The sequence below is a fragment of the Scyliorhinus canicula genome, chromosome 9 (assembly GCF_902713615.1).
Source record: "Scyliorhinus canicula chromosome 9, sScyCan1.1, whole genome shotgun sequence".
NCBI classification, from domain to species: domain Eukaryota; kingdom Metazoa; phylum Chordata; class Chondrichthyes; order Carcharhiniformes; family Scyliorhinidae; genus Scyliorhinus; species Scyliorhinus canicula.
Genome location: NC_052154.1, coordinates 79,749,165 through 79,768,473, shown reverse-complemented (window position 1 = coordinate 79,768,473; position 19,309 = coordinate 79,749,165). Strand labels below are relative to the sequence as shown.

General features: G+C 53.2%; 1 protein-coding gene across 2 annotated transcripts in view; it reads left to right on the top strand.

The window, feature by feature from the left end:
• The window catches only part of LOC119971461 (diacylglycerol O-acyltransferase 1-like), a 423,136-nt gene that overhangs the window by 35,809 nt on the left and 368,018 nt on the right, over positions 1-19,309 (top strand). The window contains exon 2 of one of the 2 annotated variants that reach the window (XM_038807020.1): positions 12,879-12,966. The exons of the other annotated variant lie outside the window; for it this stretch is intronic. Coding sequence (XP_038662948.1) covers positions 12,879-12,966 — 88 coding nt within the window. The remainder of the gene's footprint in view (positions 1-12,878; positions 12,967-19,309) is intronic. 2 annotated transcript variants of the gene reach the window in all.

Sequence of the window (19,309 nt, the reverse complement as noted above, 5' to 3'; positions counted from 1 at the left end):
CCTATAGAAGGCTTTAGGGTTATAGAACATAGAACAGTACAGCACAGAACAGGCCCTTCGGCCCTCGATGTTGTGCCGAGCCATGATCACCCTACTCAAACCCACGTATGCACCCTATCCTCCCCCCCCTTAACCTTACTTTTTAGGACACTACGGGCAATTTAGCATGGCCAATCCACCTAACCCGCACATCTTTATCCTTGATCCTTCCTGCCAAAGACTTCTCATGTCCTCGCTTGGCTCTTCTTAGCTCTCTCTTTAGAACCTTCCTAGCTAACTTGTAACTCTCAAGCGACCCAACTGAACCGTCACGTCTCATCTTCACATAAGCCTCCTTCTTCCTCTTGACAAGTGTTTCAACTGCTTTAGTAACCCATGGTTCCCTCACTCGACCACTTCCTCCCTGCCTGAGAGGTACATACTTATCAAGGACACGCAGTAGCTGTTCCTTGAACATGCTCCACTTTTCCATTGTGTCCATCCCCTGCAGTTTTCCTCTCCAGGCGATGCATCCTAAGTCTTGCCTCATCGCATCATAATTGCCTTTCCCCCAGCAATAACTCTTGCCCTGCGGTTTATACCTATCCCTTTCCATCGCTAAAGTAAACGTAATCGAATTGTGGTCACTATCACCAAAATGCTCACCTACCTCCAAATCTAACACCTGTCCTGGTTCATTACCCAGTACCAAATCCAATACCGCCTCGCCTATTGTTGGCCTATCTACATACTGCATCAGGAAACCCTCCTGCACACATTGGACAAAAACGGATCCATCTAAAGTACTCGAACTATAGTGTTTCCAGTCAATATTTGGAAAGTTAAAGTCCCCCATAACAACTACCCTGTTATTTTCGCTCCTATCCAGAATCATCTTTGCAATCCTTTCCTCTACATCTCTGGAACTTTTCGGAGGCCTATAGGAAAGCCCTAACAGGGTGACCTTTCCTTTCCTGTTTCTTAACTCAGCCCATACTACCTCAGTATTCGAGTCCTCATCAAATGTCCTCTCAGCCACCGTAATACTGTCCTTGACTAACAATGCCACCCCTGCCCCTCTCTTACCACCTTCCCTGAACTTACTGAAATATCTAAACCCCGGCACCTGCAACAACCATTCCTCACCCTGCTCTATCCATGTCTCCGAAATGGCCACAACATTGAAGTCCCAGGTACTAACCCATGCCGCAAGCTCTTATTCCGGATGCTCTTGGCATTGAAGTAGACGCACTTTAGACCACCTTCCTTCCTGCCGGTACACTCCTGCAACTTTGAAACCTTACTCATGACCTCACTACTCTCAGCTTCTTGTGTACTGGAGCTACAATTCAGGTTCCCAATCCCCTGCTGAACTAGTTTAAACCCTCCCGAAGAGCATTAGCAAACCTCCCCCCGAGGATATTAGTACCCCTCTGGTCCCGGTGTAGACCATCCCGTTTGTAGAGGTCCCACCTACTCCAGAATGAGCCCCAATTGTCCAGGAATCTGAAACCCTCCCTCCTGCACCATCCCTGCAGCCACGTGTTCAACTGCTCTCTCTCCCTATTCCTCGACTCGCTAGCACGTGGCACGGGAAACAACCCAGAGATAATAACTCTGTTCTAGCTCTAAGTTTCCACCCTAGCTCCCTGAATTCCTGCCTTACATCCCTATCCCTTTTCCTACCTATGTCGTTGGTACCTATGTGGACCATGACTTGGGGCTGCTCCCCCTCCCCCTTAAGGATCCTGAAAACACGATCTGAGACATCGCGGACCCTGGCACCTGGGAGGCAACACACCAACCGCGAGTCTCTCTCGTTCCCACAGAATCTCCTATCTATCCCCCTAACTATGGAGTCTCCAATGACTAATGTTCTACTCCTTTCCCCCCTTCCCTTCTGAGCAACAGGGACATACTCTGTGCCAGAGACCTGTACCCCACGGCTGACCCCTGGTAAGTCCCCCCTCCCAACAGTATCCAAAGCGGTATACCTGTTATTAAGGGGAACGACCACAGGGGATCCCTGTACTGACTGCTTACCTCCAGCCCCTCTCACCGTCACCCATCTATCTTTATTCTTTGGCGTAACTACCTCCCTGAAGCTTCTATCTATGACCCCCTCTGCCTCCCGAATGATCCGAAGTTCATCCAGCTCCAGTTCCCTAACACGGTTTTTGAGGAGCTGGAGTTGGGTGCACTTCCCACAGATGAAATTAGCAGGGACAGTGACGGCGACACTCACCTCAAACATTCTGCAGGAGCATTGTACTGCCTTCCCTGACATCACCTCTAGATTTAAAAAAAACAAGAAAAAAAACAAGAAAAAGAAAGGAAGAGCTTACCTGATTGTCCCTCAAACCCTGCTCCCGCTGAAAGGTAAGCAAATTTAAAGGCACTCACTCACCTTCACGACAGGCCCCTGCTCCCGCTTCCCAACGAGCGTGTTTTTTTTTGGTTAGAGGAGGAGGTAGGGGGGAAACACTGAGGAAGTGTTTCGGGTTTAACTGTCACTTGACAACAGCCTCTCCACAAACCACCTTCAAATTAGGCTGACCGCACTGCACGTATGCAAATTTCTCCGGAACAGCCAATCAGTAGCTCTGCTCTGCGGCCCTCTGCTGGATGCTTGCCTTCACTCGAACTCCTCGGGTCTCTTTCGCAGGTACACCTTCAAATTAGGCTGACCGCACTGTATGTATGCAGATTTCCCCGGAACAGCCAATCAGTAGCTCTGTTCTGCTGCCCTCTGCTGGATCAAGGTGCTCGTGAAGGGGGAAGAGTCCCAGACGGAGGAACTGGAACTCAAATGGGAGGAGGAGCTTGGGGGGGAGCTGGAGGACAGGCTGTGGGCCGAAGCCCTGAGTAGGGTAAACTCAACTGCAACATGTGCCAGGCTCGGCCTGATTCAATTTAAGGTCGTTCACCGGGCCCACATGACGGTAGCTCGGATGAGCAAATTCTTTGGGGTAGAGGATAAGTGCGCTAGGTGCGGGGGAGGACCGCAAACCATGTTCACATGTTTTGGGCATGTCCAATGCTGAGGGGGTACTGGGAGGGATTTGCGGGGATCATGTCCCGGGTGCTAAAAACAAGGGTGGCGATTGGTCCAGGGGTGGCAATTTTTAGGGTTTCGGAGGACCCAGGAGTCCAGGGTGAAAAAGAAGCCGATATTTTGGCCTTTGCTTCCTTGATAGCCCGGCGACGAATACTGCTGGCATGGAGGGACTCAAAACCCCCGAAGACTTAGCGATGGCTTTCGGACATGTCGAGTTTTCTGGGTATGGAAAAAATTAAGTTTGCCTTGAGGGGTCTGTACAGGAGTTCGCCCGAAGGTGGCAACCATTCATCAACTACTTCGCGGGAGAGTGAGCGTCAGGGGGGGGGGGGGGGGGGGAGGAGATTAGAGTACAGTAGGCGGGATAAATAGGCGGGTAGTGTCAATGGGGGAGGAGCGGGCCTGTGCAGTATGGTTCGATTGAAGTATTGATTCTACGTTGTTGTTTGCACATTTTTGCCTTTTCTGCTTTCTTTTTGCTGTCTGTAACCGTTTACAATGCCGAAAAATACCTCAATAAAATTGTTTGTTGAAAAAAAATGTGAACTAAGTTCACAAGTTCATCAAACGATTTGGTGTCCGGCGCAGCTGGGTACGTAAGGCTCCTCATCACCCCAAACGTATGCGGGCCGCAGGCGGTGAGCAATATGACCACCTGGCGCTCGTTTTCGATGATGTTGTTTGCCCGGAAATAGTAACGCATTCTTTGTGCGTACTGGTTCCAGCTTTCCAGCACAACATCAAAAACATCCACACGTCCATACAGAGGCATGGTGTAATAGAAAACAACTTCCAATCTGTTTCCAACAAAAATCCAGGGAGGTGGCTTCAGCAGTGTAGACAGCTATTCACTTTAACCCTCGTCGCCAGTTTTGTGAGGGCCACGAAGAATCCAGCACGAGTTTTCAGGATACAAAGAAATAACATTTATTTACAATAACATATATATACAACAGCAGCAGCAACTTCCCTTGCTGCTCACTCCTGTCTCTCCCTGGTCTCAAACTGGCCAGCTCTATTTATGCAGGGAGTCTGCTAATGATTTCTCTGCCCCCCTCATTTGGGAAGCTCATACACCCACAGGATTGTGGGATTGTCATTAGTCCCCAGCCAATGGTAAGCTGGCAGGTTATAACAGCCCCCCAGCTTCTAGCCACCTGCACCCCCGGATACCTAAAACTCATTCCTGCCCTTTTTAGCGGAAGCTCACCAATCCCCCTCTCCTGGTCTCCCGGGTGCACCATGAACAGCTCACTCTTCCCTATGTTAAGCTTATACCCAGAGAAATCCCCAAAGTCCCTGAGGATCCTCAACACCTCTGGCATTCCCCCCACCGGGTCCACCACATACAATAGCAGATCGTCTAGTGTTTCTCCCCCCCCCCCCCCCCCCCCCCCAACCACCAACCCCCTTCAATTCCTAGACTCCCTCATGGCCAGGGGCTCTATCGCCAGCGCAAAGAGCAGTGGGGATAAGGGGCACCCCTGCCTTGTTCCTCGGTATAGCCAAAAATATGCCAACCTCTTCCTGTTCATAGCCACACGCCACCGGGGCCTCATACAGCAGCCTCACCCAGCTGACAAACCCCTCCCCAAACCCAAACCTTCTCAACACATCCCACAGGTATCCCCACTCCACCCTATCGAAGGCCTTCTCCGCGTCCATAGCTACCACTACCTCTGCCTCCCACCCCCACTGCCGGCATCATAATTACATTTAGGAGCATGCGTACATTGGTATTCAGCTGCTTCCCTTTCACAAAACCCGTCTAATCCTCGTGTATAATCCCCGGGACAGAGTCCTCGATCCTCGTGGCCAATATCTTTGCCAGCAGTTTCGCATCTACATTGAGTAGCGAAATCGGCCTATATGACCCGCACTGCAAAGGGTCCTTGTCTCGCTTCAAGGTCACTGAGATCAGTGCCCTAGACATCGTTGGTGTCAGGACCCCCCTTCCCTTGCCTCATTGAAAGTCCTAACCAGCAGCGGGCCCAACAGGTCCACGTATTTGCTATAGAATTCCACCGGGAACCCATCTGGCCCCGGTGTCTTCCCCACCTGCATGCTCCCTCGTCCCTTAGCCAGTTCCTCCAACCCAACCGGCGCCCCCAGCCCCGCCAACCGCTCCTCCTCTACCCTCGGGAACCTTAGCTGGTCCAAAAAATGACCCATCCGCTCCTCCTCCGATGGGGGCTCAGACCGATACAGTTCCTCATAGAAGTCCCTGAAGACCCGGTTAATCCCTGCCCTACTACGCACCGTGCTCCCCCCCCCCCCCCCCCCCCCCCCGCCCTCATTCCCCCAATCTCCTTCGCTGCCTCCCGCTTCCTAAGCTGGTGTGCCAACATCCTGCTGGCCTTCTCGCCATACTCATTCACCGCACCGTGCGTCTTCCTCCACTGTACCTCCGCCTTTCTGGTGGCCAACAAGTCAAACTCGGCCTGAAGACTGCGCCGCTCCCTGAGTAGCCCCTCCTCAGGGGCCTCTGAGTGCCTCCTATCTAAATTGACCATCTCCCCCATCAGCCTCTCCCTCTCTCTCCTGTCCTTCGCTTCTTAATGGGCCCTGATGGAGATCAGCTCACCCCTGACCACCGCCTTCAACGCCTCCCAAACCACCCCTACTTGCACCTCCCCGTTATCGTTGGTCTCCAAGTATCTCTCTATGCACCCCCGGACTCGCCCGCTAACCTCTTCGTCCGCCAACTGCCCCACCTCCAAACGCCACAGCGGGCGCTGGTACCTCTCCCCCAGCACGAGGTCCACCCAATGTGGGGCATGGTCAGAGATGACTATCGTGTCCTCTACCCTTGGAATCAGTGCCCGGCTCATTACAAAAAAGTCAGTCCGAGAGTAGGCCTTATGGACGTGGGAGAAGAATGAAAATTCCCTGGCCCCCGGCCTCGCAAACCTCCACCGTTCTAACCCCCCCACATCACCACCACCCCCCCCCCCCCCCCCCCCCCCCCCACACATCTGGTCCATAAACTCCCTCAGCACCTTAGCCGCCGCCGGCCTCCTACCCGTCCTAGAACTAGTGCGATCTAAGGCCGGGTCCAGCACCGTGTTAAAGTCCCCGCCCAGTATCAAGCCCCCTATCTCTACATCCGGGATCCGGCCCAGCATGTGCCGCATAAACCCCGCATCGTCCCAATTCGGGGCGTATACATTTACCAAGACCACCCACACCTCCTGCAGCTTACCACTCACCATCACATACCTACCTCCGTTGTCTGCAACATTGCTCAGTGCCTCAAACGACACCCGCTTCCCCACCAAGATCGCCACCTCTCAATTCCTAGCGTCCAACCCCGAATGGAACACCTGCCCTACCCACCCCTTCCTCAGCCTTACCTGATCTGCCAACCGTAGATGCGTTTCCTGAAGCATGACCACATGTGCCTTAAACCCCTTCAGGTGCGCGAACACACGGGCCCACTTCACCGGCCCATTCAGGCCTCTTACGTTCCAGGTTATTAGCCGAATCAGGGGCTACCAGTCCCCCTCCCCAACCGACTAGACTTAACCCTTCCTAGGCCAGCCACGTGTCCACGCCCCCCGCACTTCTTGTTACTCCCAGCGGCAGACCCCCGCCCCGACCTCCTCTACAAACTCCAGCTCCCCCTTGGTTATTCGAGCAGCAACCCGATTCCCCCCCCCCCCCCCAAGCCAGGTTTCCTCCTAGCTGCATTGCTCCCCCCATTGCACTCCCGTGAGTCAGCGACTCCTGCTGACCCCAGCTACTCCCCGCCGTTCCATCGCCCCCCCCCCCCAGTGTAGGAATGCCCCTTCCCCCCCCCCCCCCCCCCCGTCTTGTCCATCAGCGGGCACTACCCGCCGCCCCCACCCCCAGCTCTTCCACTCAGCGCGGGAAGAAAGCCCGCGCTTTCAGCACCGGCCCCGCACCTTTCCATCCTAAGCGCGGGAAAAAGCCCGCGCTCTCTACCCGTCCGACACCGCCACCTCTGGCATACTTTCCCTTCCAGGCCCAGTCCCAATTTCTCCGGCGCGGGGCCCCATCCCCAATTCCAGCCACTGACGCCCAAAGGCTTTTACCTGTCCAACCCCATACAAGCCTGCCCGACAGACAAAGGAGATATAGGAATCCACCCAACCACAAAATCCCCCCCAAAACACAGCACAACAGTCCCGACCCCCCCCCCCCCCCCCCCCCCCCCCCCCCCCCCCTCTCCCAGCGTCCCCTCGTCCTCAGTCCGAGTCCAGCTTTCCAGTCTGAATAAAGGTCCACGCCTCTTCTGGCCTCTCAAAGTAATAATGCCGATCCCTGTAGGTAACCCACAGTCGAGCCGGCTGCAACATGCCAAACTTCACCCCTCTCCGGTGCAGCACCGCCTTAACCCGGTTGTACCCGGCCCTCTTCTTAGCCACCTCCGCACTCCAGTCCTGGTCGATCAGGATCTCTGCATTCTCCCACCTCCTGCTCCGTTCTTTCTTGGCTCACCTTAGCACACATTCTGTCTGCAAACCGATGGAACCGCACCAGCACCGCCCGCGGCGGCTCACTGGGCTTGGGCCTCCTCGCCAGCACTCGATGGGCCCCCTCCAATTCCAGGGGCCCCTGGAAGGACCTGGCGCCCATCAGCGTATTCAGCATGGTGACCACGTAGGCACCCACATCTGAGCCTTCCAGCCCCTCCGGGAGACCCAGAATACGCAGGTTCTTTCTCCTCGACCAGTTCTCCAGGCCCTTGAGCTTCGCATGCCATTTCTTATGGAGCGCCTCGTGTGTCTCCACCTTCACCGCCAAGCCCAAGATCTCATCCTCCGAGACCTTTTGTCGGACCTCCCGGATCGCTGCCCCTTGGGCCATCTGCGTCTCAAGCAGCTTATCAATCGAGGCCTTCATCAGCTCTAAGAGCTCTGGGGCGAAATTCTCCGACCTCCAGCAGGGTCGGAGAATCGCCCGGGGCCGCCGAAAATCACGCCCCCGCCGTGGGAGAAATTCTCCACCACCCGGGAATTGGCGGGGGCGGGAAATGCGCCGCACCAAGCGGCGAGCCCCCGCGGCGATTCTCCGGCCCGCAACGTGGTGGCGCGGGCCTAGCCCCTCAAGTGGCGGCGGGATTGGCGGCACGAGCGGGCCCCCGGGGTCCTGGGGGGGGCGCGGGGTGATCGGACCCCGGGGGGTGCCCCCACGGTGGCCAGGCCCGCGATCGGGGCTCACCGATCGGCGGGTGGGCCAGTGCCGTGGGGCACTCTCCCTTCCGCCACCGCCACGACCTCCACCATGGCGGACGCGAATCCCCTGGCGCATGCGTGAACCGGCAAAGGCCTTTCGGCCAGCCCGGGCGGCGGGCGTCAAAGGCCGCTGGTGCTGGTTTTGGTGCCAGTCGGCGTGGTGCCAACCGCTCCAGCGTGGGCCTAGCCCCTCAATGTGAGGGCTTGGCCCCAAAAGGTGCGGACCACCCCCCTCCCGCCGGGTAGGGGAGAATCCCGCCCCTGATTTTGGCTCCGTGAAGTAGCCCTGGAGAAACTCCTGCTGCTCCTGTGACCACTGCTCCCACGCTGCCTGGTCTCCACCCGACACCATCTTAGCCTTCCTGCCTCACACCTGACTCCAACTCCACTTTTGTCACCGCTCCGTTCCTTGTCCAATCCATACAATTCCGGGGGAGTAATGTTATCCCCTTCCCACACTGGGGATCGTCGAAAAAGTGCCGTTGGGGGCCCTAAAATGAGCCCGAAAGTCCAATTCTAGCGTGAGCTGCCGAATGTGCGACTTAGCTCCGCATAGCCGCAACCGGAAGACCTTGACCAATGAATTTAAGAAGCAACGGCAGGCAGTCGCTGAGTATCTGAAGAAAACAATGGAGGGGCTTTGGCCCCAATTCGGGCGGCCATAGACGAGATGGATCGGCGAATAGCGGCACAAGAGCCGACAATATAAAAGATGGAGATAGCGCTCTCTGGTCATAGTGATCAGATTGTCTCCCTGGAGGCAGAGATGGCATTGTTGGCTGAGGAGTGTAGAATGCTAAAGGCATTCAGCTGAAAAACTGCTCCAGACAGCAAAACTTAAGAAATGTTGTGCTGCCTGGATGGTTCAGACTCCAAGGACTATGCATCTAAGATGTTAGGAAATTTGTTGGTGAAGAATTGTTCCCAATCCCTCCTGAGTTGGACGGGGTTTATCGGTCGCTGAGGCAGAAGCCCAGATCTGGGGAGCCACCACGAACGATGATAGTCAGATTTCATTGATACCTGGGTACGGAGTGGGTCCTGAGGTGGGCAATGTTTCATTGAGAGTATAGATGTGAGAGCTATGCCATCAGAATATACCAGGATGTTGGGGCAGAGCTGGCAAGAAGGCGTGCAGCATTTGATAAGGCCAAAGCCACGCTGCATAAGAGCAGCATGAGATTTGGTGTGATGTTCCCGGCTTCAGGTGACTTTCAAGGACAAAGACATTGGGCTGGTTTCTCCGCCCCGCTACAACAGATTTCAGGTGCGGCACGCTGTCGGGATGTTCCATTTCGCCGGCTGGTCAGTGGGGTTTCCCATTGTGGGGCAGCCCCATACCGTCGGGAAACCCCCGGGTTGCCGGCAAAACGGAGAATCTTGACGGCGGAGAATTCTGCCCTATTACTTTGATGCACCGTAGGATGCAAATGAGTTTGTCAAGAAACACGGACTATGCCAGAGTGCGGTGAATGTAACTCCGTAATTCGCACTGTATTGTATATACATGAGACCATGCATTGATAAGCGCAGTTGCGTTGCCCGACCACTAGGGGGAGTAGCGCTGGGAATGCTTAGGAATTTGTACAGTGCTCCACCCTTGGCTCCGCCCACGACCCCTCCCCCTGGACTGCTGTATAAATACCAATGCTCAGAGCCAGTCGTTCAGTTCATCGAGAGTTCAACATGGAACAGGCTGACTCTATTGTAAGTAGATTAAATCCACTGTTCATATCTTAAAGCACGTGTCTAGTGAATTGATGGTTCCATCAATTTAAACTACTTAAGAAACAGTCAGGATCAATCATGGAATCAGCCCTCAAGCCTGAGCAACTGGAACTCGACCCGCAGGATGCAGAGGCAAAATAAATTTTTTCTCATTGGCTGCGGTGTATTAAAGCCTACCTGGCGGAAGCAAACACAGCCGAAACAACAGAGGAGCAGAAACTGAGCCTACTGCACGCGAGGGTGAGCCACAGAATCTCTACTCAACTAAACTGCGCCGATTCGTATACTGAAGCCCTAGCGCTACTCGACAAAATGTATGTAAGGCCTGTAAATGAGGTCTACGCGTGACACATGTTTACTACTCGCTGCCAGCGGTCTATGGAATTGCTCGCAGATTTCCTGAGAGAGCTTAAAACTTTATCTAGTGGCTGTAATTACCAGGCGGTTACCGCGGTAGAACATAGAGAACTTGCTGTACGCGATGCCTTTGTTGTGGGCCTTAGGTCAAATTACGTGCGCCAACGACTGCTGGAAAAGGGGGCCCTAAATCTTGAAGCGACTGTTGAACTTGCTACCACTATGGAGGTCTCCTTCCGCAGCCTCACCTCGTCCCCCGCGACCCCGTCTTGGGCCCCCGACCAGCGACTTCCCCTGGCCTGCGCCACGCGGCTGCCCAGCCACAATGCTGCCCCAGCCTGCCACTTTTGCGGCCAGGATCAGCACTCGCGGCAGCACTGCCCGGCCCGCAACGTGACCTGCAGCAGCTGCGGGCGAAAAGGACACTATGCCAGAGTGTGTCTGGCGTAGAAAGCCCCAGCCTCTAACCCTCCCACGGCTCAAAGCACTCGTTCCCTGAATTCGGTGCTGCAGGCTGTTTGCCGACTCCGCCCCCACCCGACATGTGCGACTCATGGGGGTGGCCATCTTGGCAATCCTCCTCCATGCGGCCGGCCATGTGCGACTCATGAGGGATGCCATCTTGGCAATCCTCCTCCATGCGGCCGGCCATGTGCGACTCATGGGAGCAGCCATCTTGGGATCCATCCCCTTCAAACTCTGAAACTCACCTCGACGACTACGAACTCAGAGGGCAGTCATCACTGGGCCACTCCAGCACAGCTTATCGAGCCGCCGACGACCCGCAACTCAGCGCAGTCACTCTGGACCAATAGCGCCCGAAGCATCTGCGAAACTCGATGGCGACGGTCCAAATTAACGGGTACAGCACGCCGTGCCTTTTCGACTCCGGGAGCACTGATAGCTTCATACACCCAGATCTGGTAAGACGCTGTTCGCGCCCCGTTTTCCCCGCGCGGCAAACTATCTCCCTCACTTCGGGTTCCCACTCTGTCCAGATCCAAGGGCGCACCGCCGCGACGCTCACAATCCAAGGCGCTAGCTATGCCAAATTCCAGCTCTACGTCCTGCCTGATCTCTGCGCCCCACTCTTATTAGGCCTTGATTTCCAGTGTAATCTCAAGAGTCTCACCCTCAGTTTCGGCGGACCCCTACCCCCACTCACTATCTGCAGCCTAGCCACGTTGCGAATCTCCCCCCACTCCTCTCTTTGCCAACCTCACCCCGGACTAAACCCGTAGCCACTCGCAGCAGGTGGTACAGCCTGCAGGATAGGGTGTTCATCCGATCGGAGGTCCGAAGGCTTCTCAGTGAGGGGATCATAGAGGCCAGCAACAGCCCCTGGAGAGCTCAGGTGGTGGTCGTCAAGATCGGGGAAAAATTCCGTATGGTTGTCTACTATAGTCGGACCATAAATAGATTTACGCTCCTTGACACGTATCCCCTCCCCAGGATTGCAGACATAGTAAACCAGATCGCCCAGTATCGGCTCTTTTCCACGGTGGATCTGAAGTCTGCATACCACCAGCTCCCAATCCGCCTGGAGGACCGCCATTATACGGCATTCGAGGCCGATGGCCGCCTCTTCCATTTCCTCTGGGTCCCCTTTGGCGTCACTAACGGGGTTTTGGTGTTCCAACGAGCAATGGACCGAATGGTGGACCCAGTACGGGCTGCGGCCACGTTTCCGTACTTGGACAATGTCACCATCTGCGGCTATGACCAGCAGGACCACGACGCCAACCTCTACCGTTTTCTCCAGACGGCTCAGAAATTAAATCTCAATTATAACAAGGAGAAATGCGTTTTCCGCACAACCAGACTAGCCATCCTCAGCTATGTCATGGAAAACAGAGTCCTGGGCCCAGACCCGGCCCGTGTGCGGGTCTTAAAACTTCCCCTCCCCCATTGTCCCAAGGCCCTCAAACGGTGCTTGGGGTTCTTTTCCTACTACGCCCAGTGGGTCCCTCAATATGCGGACAAAGCCCGCCCACTCTTTAAGGCCACACTATTTCCCCTGTCAGCTGAGGCGCGCCAGGCCTTCAACTGCATCAAGGAGGACATCGCCAAGGCGGCCATGCGGGCGGTGGATGAATCCACTCCATTTCAGGTTGAGAGCGACGCCTCAGAGGTAGCTCTAGCAGCCACCTTAAATCAGGCAGGAAGGCCAGTCATATTTTTCTCCCGAACCCTCTCTGCTTCGGAACTCCGACACTCGGCAGTCAAAAAAGAAGCACAAACCATTGTGGAGGCTATTGTCACTGGAGGCACTACCTCTCAGGTAGGAGGTTCACCCTCATCACCGACCAACAATCGGTTGCCTTTATGTTTGACAACTCGCAAAGGGGCAAAATTAAAAACGACCATTCAGTAATTCATCAGATGAAGACTACAGATCTATCCGTTTTGTTTTGATGCTTTATGCTGAAGGAAATAATTGTGACTTTATTATCCGACTGATCATCAGAATTGGCTAGCAGTACATAGCAGCTTATATAATTAATTTAGAGACTGCTGTTCAGATCATTTCAGTTTGAGCGGCCTTTTTTCTCTTACAGTTGCCACAAAAACCGAGAATCACTACTTAGCTCTTCCAGTGGCTTTCTCAACTACCGTGGGATTTTGAATTGGGCGGTGGTTGTGCTGGTAGGTATTATGTTTATATCTGAGAAAAGAATAGCAAGAACTATATAACAGGTTTATAAAGTGCTTCAGCTGGGTTTAACACCGTGGCGATTGTTAGAAATGTCACATCTAGCTCTGTTTTATGATTTTAATACAATTTCTGCAGTTGCTGTTATTGGTAATGTGGCACTACCTTTTGCATGCTTTCTTTATGTCAAAATATTTGTGGTGAGTTAAATGGTTTAAAAAAATCTTTATTGTCTCAAGTAGGCTTACATTAATTAACACTGGAATGAAGTTACTGTGAAAAGCCCCTAGTCGCCACATTCCGGCGCCTGTTCGGGTACACAGAGGGAGAATTCAGGATGTTGAAATTACCTAATAGCACATCTTTCAGGACCTGTGGGAGGAAAGCGGAGCACCCTGAGGAATCCATGCTGACACGGGGAGAATGTGCAGACTCCGCACAGACAGTGATCCATGCCGGGAATCGAACCTGGGACCCTGGTGCTGTGAAGACATAGTGTTAACCACTATGCTGCCGTGCTGCGTTTATGTGAAATTAATATGTTTTCTACCAATTTTTTTTTAAAATTTCATATGATCTTGCCACTTAACCTCTGAGAAAAGCCACAAACATTCCCTGCTCAATAAAACTTAAAGAAAGAAATGTCTAACTACAGCATTTCCAATTGCAGAGGGTGCTTAAAGCATGAAGCAAGAAATGCCATTTGGCCTATGCTGACAAATGGCTTAAAAGTTGCATAAATATATTTTTCTACAGATTACAGATGTACAATGCCTATCACTTAAATATTAATATAAATTCAAACTCAACAATGTTTATTATACAATGTTTTTAATGATATGATATGATTGGATACAGAATCCTTCGGTTTATGAATAGAGGCATAGGACAGGATTTTCTGGCCACCGTCCCGTGTCTGGAACCATATTTGCATGTGAAATATCACAAATACTTATAAAAAAGCTTGCCAGAATCACATCCGCACTCCAGATCAAAAGACCAATCCAGCGACTAATTAGACTGGTGTGATTCATGACTGGATATAAACCTGCACTTCACTCCTGACTTTGAGGTATGTTCGCCTACCTTCCTATGTGCTGCACTCACCACTAGGCTGCGCAGGCAAGACCAGAGGGAGCTCGAGGGGGGGGTTCAGAGCCAATGCTGTCTATTCCAGACCAGCGGTAAGACAAGTGAAGTGGTGGATGGAAGGAGCTCAAGTGCAAAGGCTGGGCTGGGAAGGGCTTAGACAAGACAGAGGCAAGGACTCTGGAGGGCAAAGGCTTGACTGGGGAAGGGAAGATTGGGGAAGTGTGTACACAGACACATGAGTGGGGAAGGGTGCACCCAGATACATGACCGTGGGAGGGAAGACTGCAGAAGGGTGCACACACACACATGACTAGGGGGTGGGAGAGGGAAATTATTCTGGGCTCGAAGGCACAAACAGAATGTATAGACAATCCTTGGCAAAAATACAACAGATATTCAGGTCCAGAATGAATGTATAGTGCTGCGGCCCTATGTCACAATTTAGAAGGTTGTTATAACCTGCCTGCTTATCACTGGCTGGGGACTAATGGGGCTGGTTTAGCTCACTCAGCTAAATCTCTGGCTTTGAAAGCAGACCAAGCAGGCCAGCAGCACGGTTCAATTCCCGTAACAGCCTCCCCGAACAGGCGCCGGAATGTGGCGACTAGGGGCTTTTCACAGTAACTTCATTGAAGCCTACTCGTGACAATAAGCGATTTTCATTTTCATTTCATGGCAATCCCACAATCCTTTGAGGGGGGGTGGAGAAATCATTAGCAGATTCCCTGCATAAATAAAGCTGGCCAGTTTGGAACCGGCTAGAGGAGAGTGAGCAGCAAGGGAAGTTGCTGCTGCTGCGCATTGTTATTGTAAATAAATGTTATTTATTTCTATCCTTCAACTCGTGCTGGATTCTTTGTGGCCCCCACAAAAGTCCTTAGAATGACTGTGGTTGTCCCAGTCCAGGGAGGAAGAGAGCTTGTCAGATCTGTGTCAGTCATGTCCAGCATATTGTGTGCAGGGCATGATCCTTTAAAAAAAAAATTTAGAGTACCCAATTCATTTTTCCAATTAAGGGCAATTTAGTGTGGCCAATCCACCTACCATGCACATCTTTTGGGTTGTGGGGGCGAAACCCACGCAAACACGGGGAGAATGTGCAAACTCCACACGGTCAGTGACCCAGAGCCGGGATCAAACCTGGGACCTTGGCGCCGTGAGGCTGCAGTGCTAACCACTGCGCAACCATGCTGCCCGGCATGATCCTTTCTAGCAGCTGGGTGAATATTCACCATTCTCTGTTGGATCAATCTCCAGCAATAGATAACCCCTTCAAACTGCATACCAACAGAGGAATTCTCCTTCGGCCGGATCTTCCGGACCGTCGGCGACACACCCATGCCCGGGAGTTTCCTGACGTCGTGGGGTGGCCACAATGGGAAACCCAATTGGCCAGCTGTGGTAACGGAGAACACCGCTGTCGGCAAGGGTGTACTGTGCCGGGAATGGGGCTGGCAAACTGGAGAATCCTGCAGCAAGTCCTTAATGATTTTTCAAAAAGTCATCATCGGCCTGTAATTGTCCAGCTTGGGCTCCGTATACCTCTCATCTAGCCAAACCTAAGATGGGATTTCCGCAAAGCGTGCTGGCAACAGTTCACTGACCAGCTAGAGAAGTCTGTTGCCTGCCTCCCATTCAAACAGATCCCAATCAGTGAGGCATACACATGCTTCATCAAGGCCACTGTAAACCTTCCTTGCTTCAACCGTGAATACCAAGAATTGTAATAACGTCAGTTGATGTCAGGCTAACACAAAATTGGGGCTTATTTCACAAACAAAAAGAAGCTGCAGTCGCGGCGTATAAAGCTCACACCCTACCGGGGACCATTGGGAACACCTGTCTGGGTTACATGTTTAAGTTCCAAAGTAAGTCCCTTTTGGGCAACCTTTGGCCCATTCAATACAGGAAATCTTACTCCACAGTGATATCAATCGATGATCCCCGTGGGCTTTGCGGGGGTCAAACCATTTCTCCCCCCTCAAGTCTTTCATCCCCGGTGCTTCCACGATCATGAGGTCTCTTATGCCTCTTTTCTTGGACACTCAAGTCAGCAGTAAGAAGTGCCAGTTGGGGGAGTGTAAAACAGACAGGTGACCGTTGCTTCCTCAGAGCACCGGAGCGTCACTGATGCTGGTTCTTCTTCAGTACCGGCTACCGGGGGAAAACCTGATCCCTTGGCCTCCATGTTGAAACCTGCATCTTCACCACTGGGAGAGACGATCACAAGGTCAGGGGGCAGCAGGGTAGCATGGTGGTTAGCATAAATGCTTCACAGCTCCAGGGTCCCAGGTTCGATTCCCGGCTGGGTCACTGTCTGTGTGGAGTCTGCACGTCCTCCCCCTGTGTGCGTGGGTTTCCTCCGGGTGCTCCGGTTTCCTCCCACAGTCCAAAGATGTGCGGGTTAGGTGGATTGGCCATACTAAATTGCCCGTAGTGTCCTAATAAAAGTAATGTTAAGGGGGGGGGGGGGGTTGTTGGGTTACGGGTATAGGGTGGATACGTGGGTTTGAGTAGGGTGATCATGGCTCGGCACAACATTGAGGGCCGAAGGGCCTGTTCTGTGCTGTACTGTTTTATGTTTAAGGTCCCCGGTGGGCTGGAGCCCTTTGCCAGAGTTGGAGATGCTATTTCAGCTGAGCTGGCTCCATACTTAATGTGGTCCAGGTGCTTTTACAGGACTTTCCCATGGACCTTCCTCTTATAAGAGACAGGTCGGATTTTCTAGTATGACTCCAGGGAGCCAGCAGGAGCCATCTCCGAAGTTTCGCATGCAGATACTGTTCCCAGTCTTGAACCTTCTCTCGGGTCTCATGGCATCATGATTTCTTCTTTGATTCTCCTGCTTGGATTCCACCCTCTCCCAAATTTGTAAACAGGCTCAGCCTGGTAGAAAGTTTTCATCCCATCAATAGATCTGCTGGGGCAATTCCTGGTGTAGTATAGGACATGGTCTATATTCAAACAAAAATCACGCCAACACTTGTCTTCATGGATCTGGCTAGCTGCTACTTGATTAAATTTTTCAAGGTGCTCTCAGACCATTGGACAATGGGTGATAGGCGCCATCCTAATGTGTTTGATGCCAGTTGACCTCGCCGTTAGGCTGTCCGCTCTAAATGGCAGCCCAATAGCGGGATTCCCTAGGGCATCCCTCGCAATCCTCACCATGCATAGATTTGCATGCCTAATGATTGGGAATCGCTTCAAGTGGTAGTGCAAATCGGATGCAATTCTGGAAAAGCAGGAGAGGAGCCGGAGATTTAAAAGTGGGAGAGGAGCCGGAGATTTAAAAGAGCAGGAGAGGAGCCAGCTCCAAAAACCTAAGGGTTTGGGTGAATATCAGATAAGCTCTTTCTTTCTTTTTCTTGTTTTATCCGCAAGTTAACTAGAGGGGATGGCAGAGAATGCCGTGCAATGTTCCTCCTGCAGAATGTTTGAGGTGAGGGAGACTGTTGGTTTCCCTGCTGATTTCACCTGTGGGAAGTGCACCCATCTCCAGCTCCTCAAATACAGCCACCGTAATACTGTCCTTGACTAACAATGCCACACCTCCCCCTCTTTTACCACCTTCCCTGAGCTTACTGAAACATCTAAACCCCAGAACCTGCAACAACAATTCCTGTCCCTGCTCTATCCATGTCTCTGAAATGGCCACAACATCGAAGTCCCAGGTACCAATCCATGCTGTAAGTTCACCCACCTTATTCCGGATGCACCTGGTGTTGAAGTAGACACACTTCAAACCACCTTCCTGCCTACACTCCTGCGACCTTGAAACCTTACTCAAGACCTCACTACTCTCAACCTCCTGTACACTGGAGCTACAGGATCATTCTGGAGGCAGAGGTGGTCATAGATGGAAGCTTCAGGGATGTCGTTACTCAGAAGAATGAAGATACATGGGTGATGGTGTGAGGGGCTGGGAGGAAGCAGTTGGTACAGGGATCCCCTGCGGTCATTCCCCTTAGTAACAAGTATACCGCTTTGGATACTGGTTGGGGGGGGCGCGGGGGACTTACCAGGGGTAAGCCATGGGGTACAGGTCTCTGGAACAGAGTCTGTCCCTGTTGATCAGTGATGGAACCATCAATTCTACGGACACCTGCTTGTAGGATTAGAATAGCAGTTTTAATATACTTACAACAGAGGCAGCCTGTTCGCCGTTGAACTTTCGATGAACTGGCCGGCTGGCTCTGTGGCACGGATCTTTATAAGAGTGACATTGGTAACATAATACCATGTGAATCTCATTCACCACATTCACCCCCTGTGAAAAAAATCAAGTCTGGCGGGGGTGGTGGCTCACAGGGTTAGTCTGTCCGGTAGACGAATTGTTCGTTGCGATCTGCGGAGCACCGGGGTTGCAGCCTCTTGTGGTGGCTGGGTGGGTGTTGAGAGCTGGGGTACGACGGCAGACTCCGGAGCGGGTCTCATCCAAACTTCATACACCTCTGGCTCGACCGGAGACTGGGGGCGGGCTGGTGTTGGCGCGTGGAACAGGTGGGGCGAGCTTGCGGGATCGGGGGCGCGAGGGGGCGGCAGCATAGGGAACGGGGTAAGGGGTTCCTCAGTGGGTGTAGGGGGGGGCTGGATCCAGCGGGTGCCAGGTGACCGAAGGGATACTGTGTCCTGGTGACCGTCCGGGAACTCCACAAGTGCATACTGGGGGTTGGAATGGAGGAGGCTCACCTTTTCAACAAGGGAGTCGGTTTTGTGCGCCCTGACGTGCTTCCTCAGGAGGACCGGGCCTGGTGTCCTCAGCCACGCCGGAAGTGAGACCCCGGTGGTAGTGCCCCTAGAAAAAATGCAGAGCCGCTCGTGATGGGTGCCCGGAGAAGTCGTAGTCTTCCGAGTGGGCGTCCGGTTGAGTAGATTCCGGTACGTTCTGGCGAGCTTGATGCAGGATCGCTGCGCTGAGTTGCGGGCCGCGTGATGAGTGCCCGGGGAAGTCGTAGTCTTCTGATGAGCTATCTGAGTATGGAGATGCAGATGGGGCCCGTGGATCGCACGTGGTGAGCGGCGAGGAAGATGGCGTCCAAGATGGTGGCCCCCATGAGTTGCACTTGGCCGGCCGTATGGTGGGGGTTTGCCAAGATGGCGGCCCCCATGGATCGCACGTGGTGGGAGGGGGCGGAGTCGGGGTGTAGGCCGCAGTGTTTCGGGCCCCGCGGGCCCGCTGGTGCTGGGAGCGATTTGTTCTCTCTACTGGGGAGTTAGAAACTGGGGCCCTTTTCGCGAGGC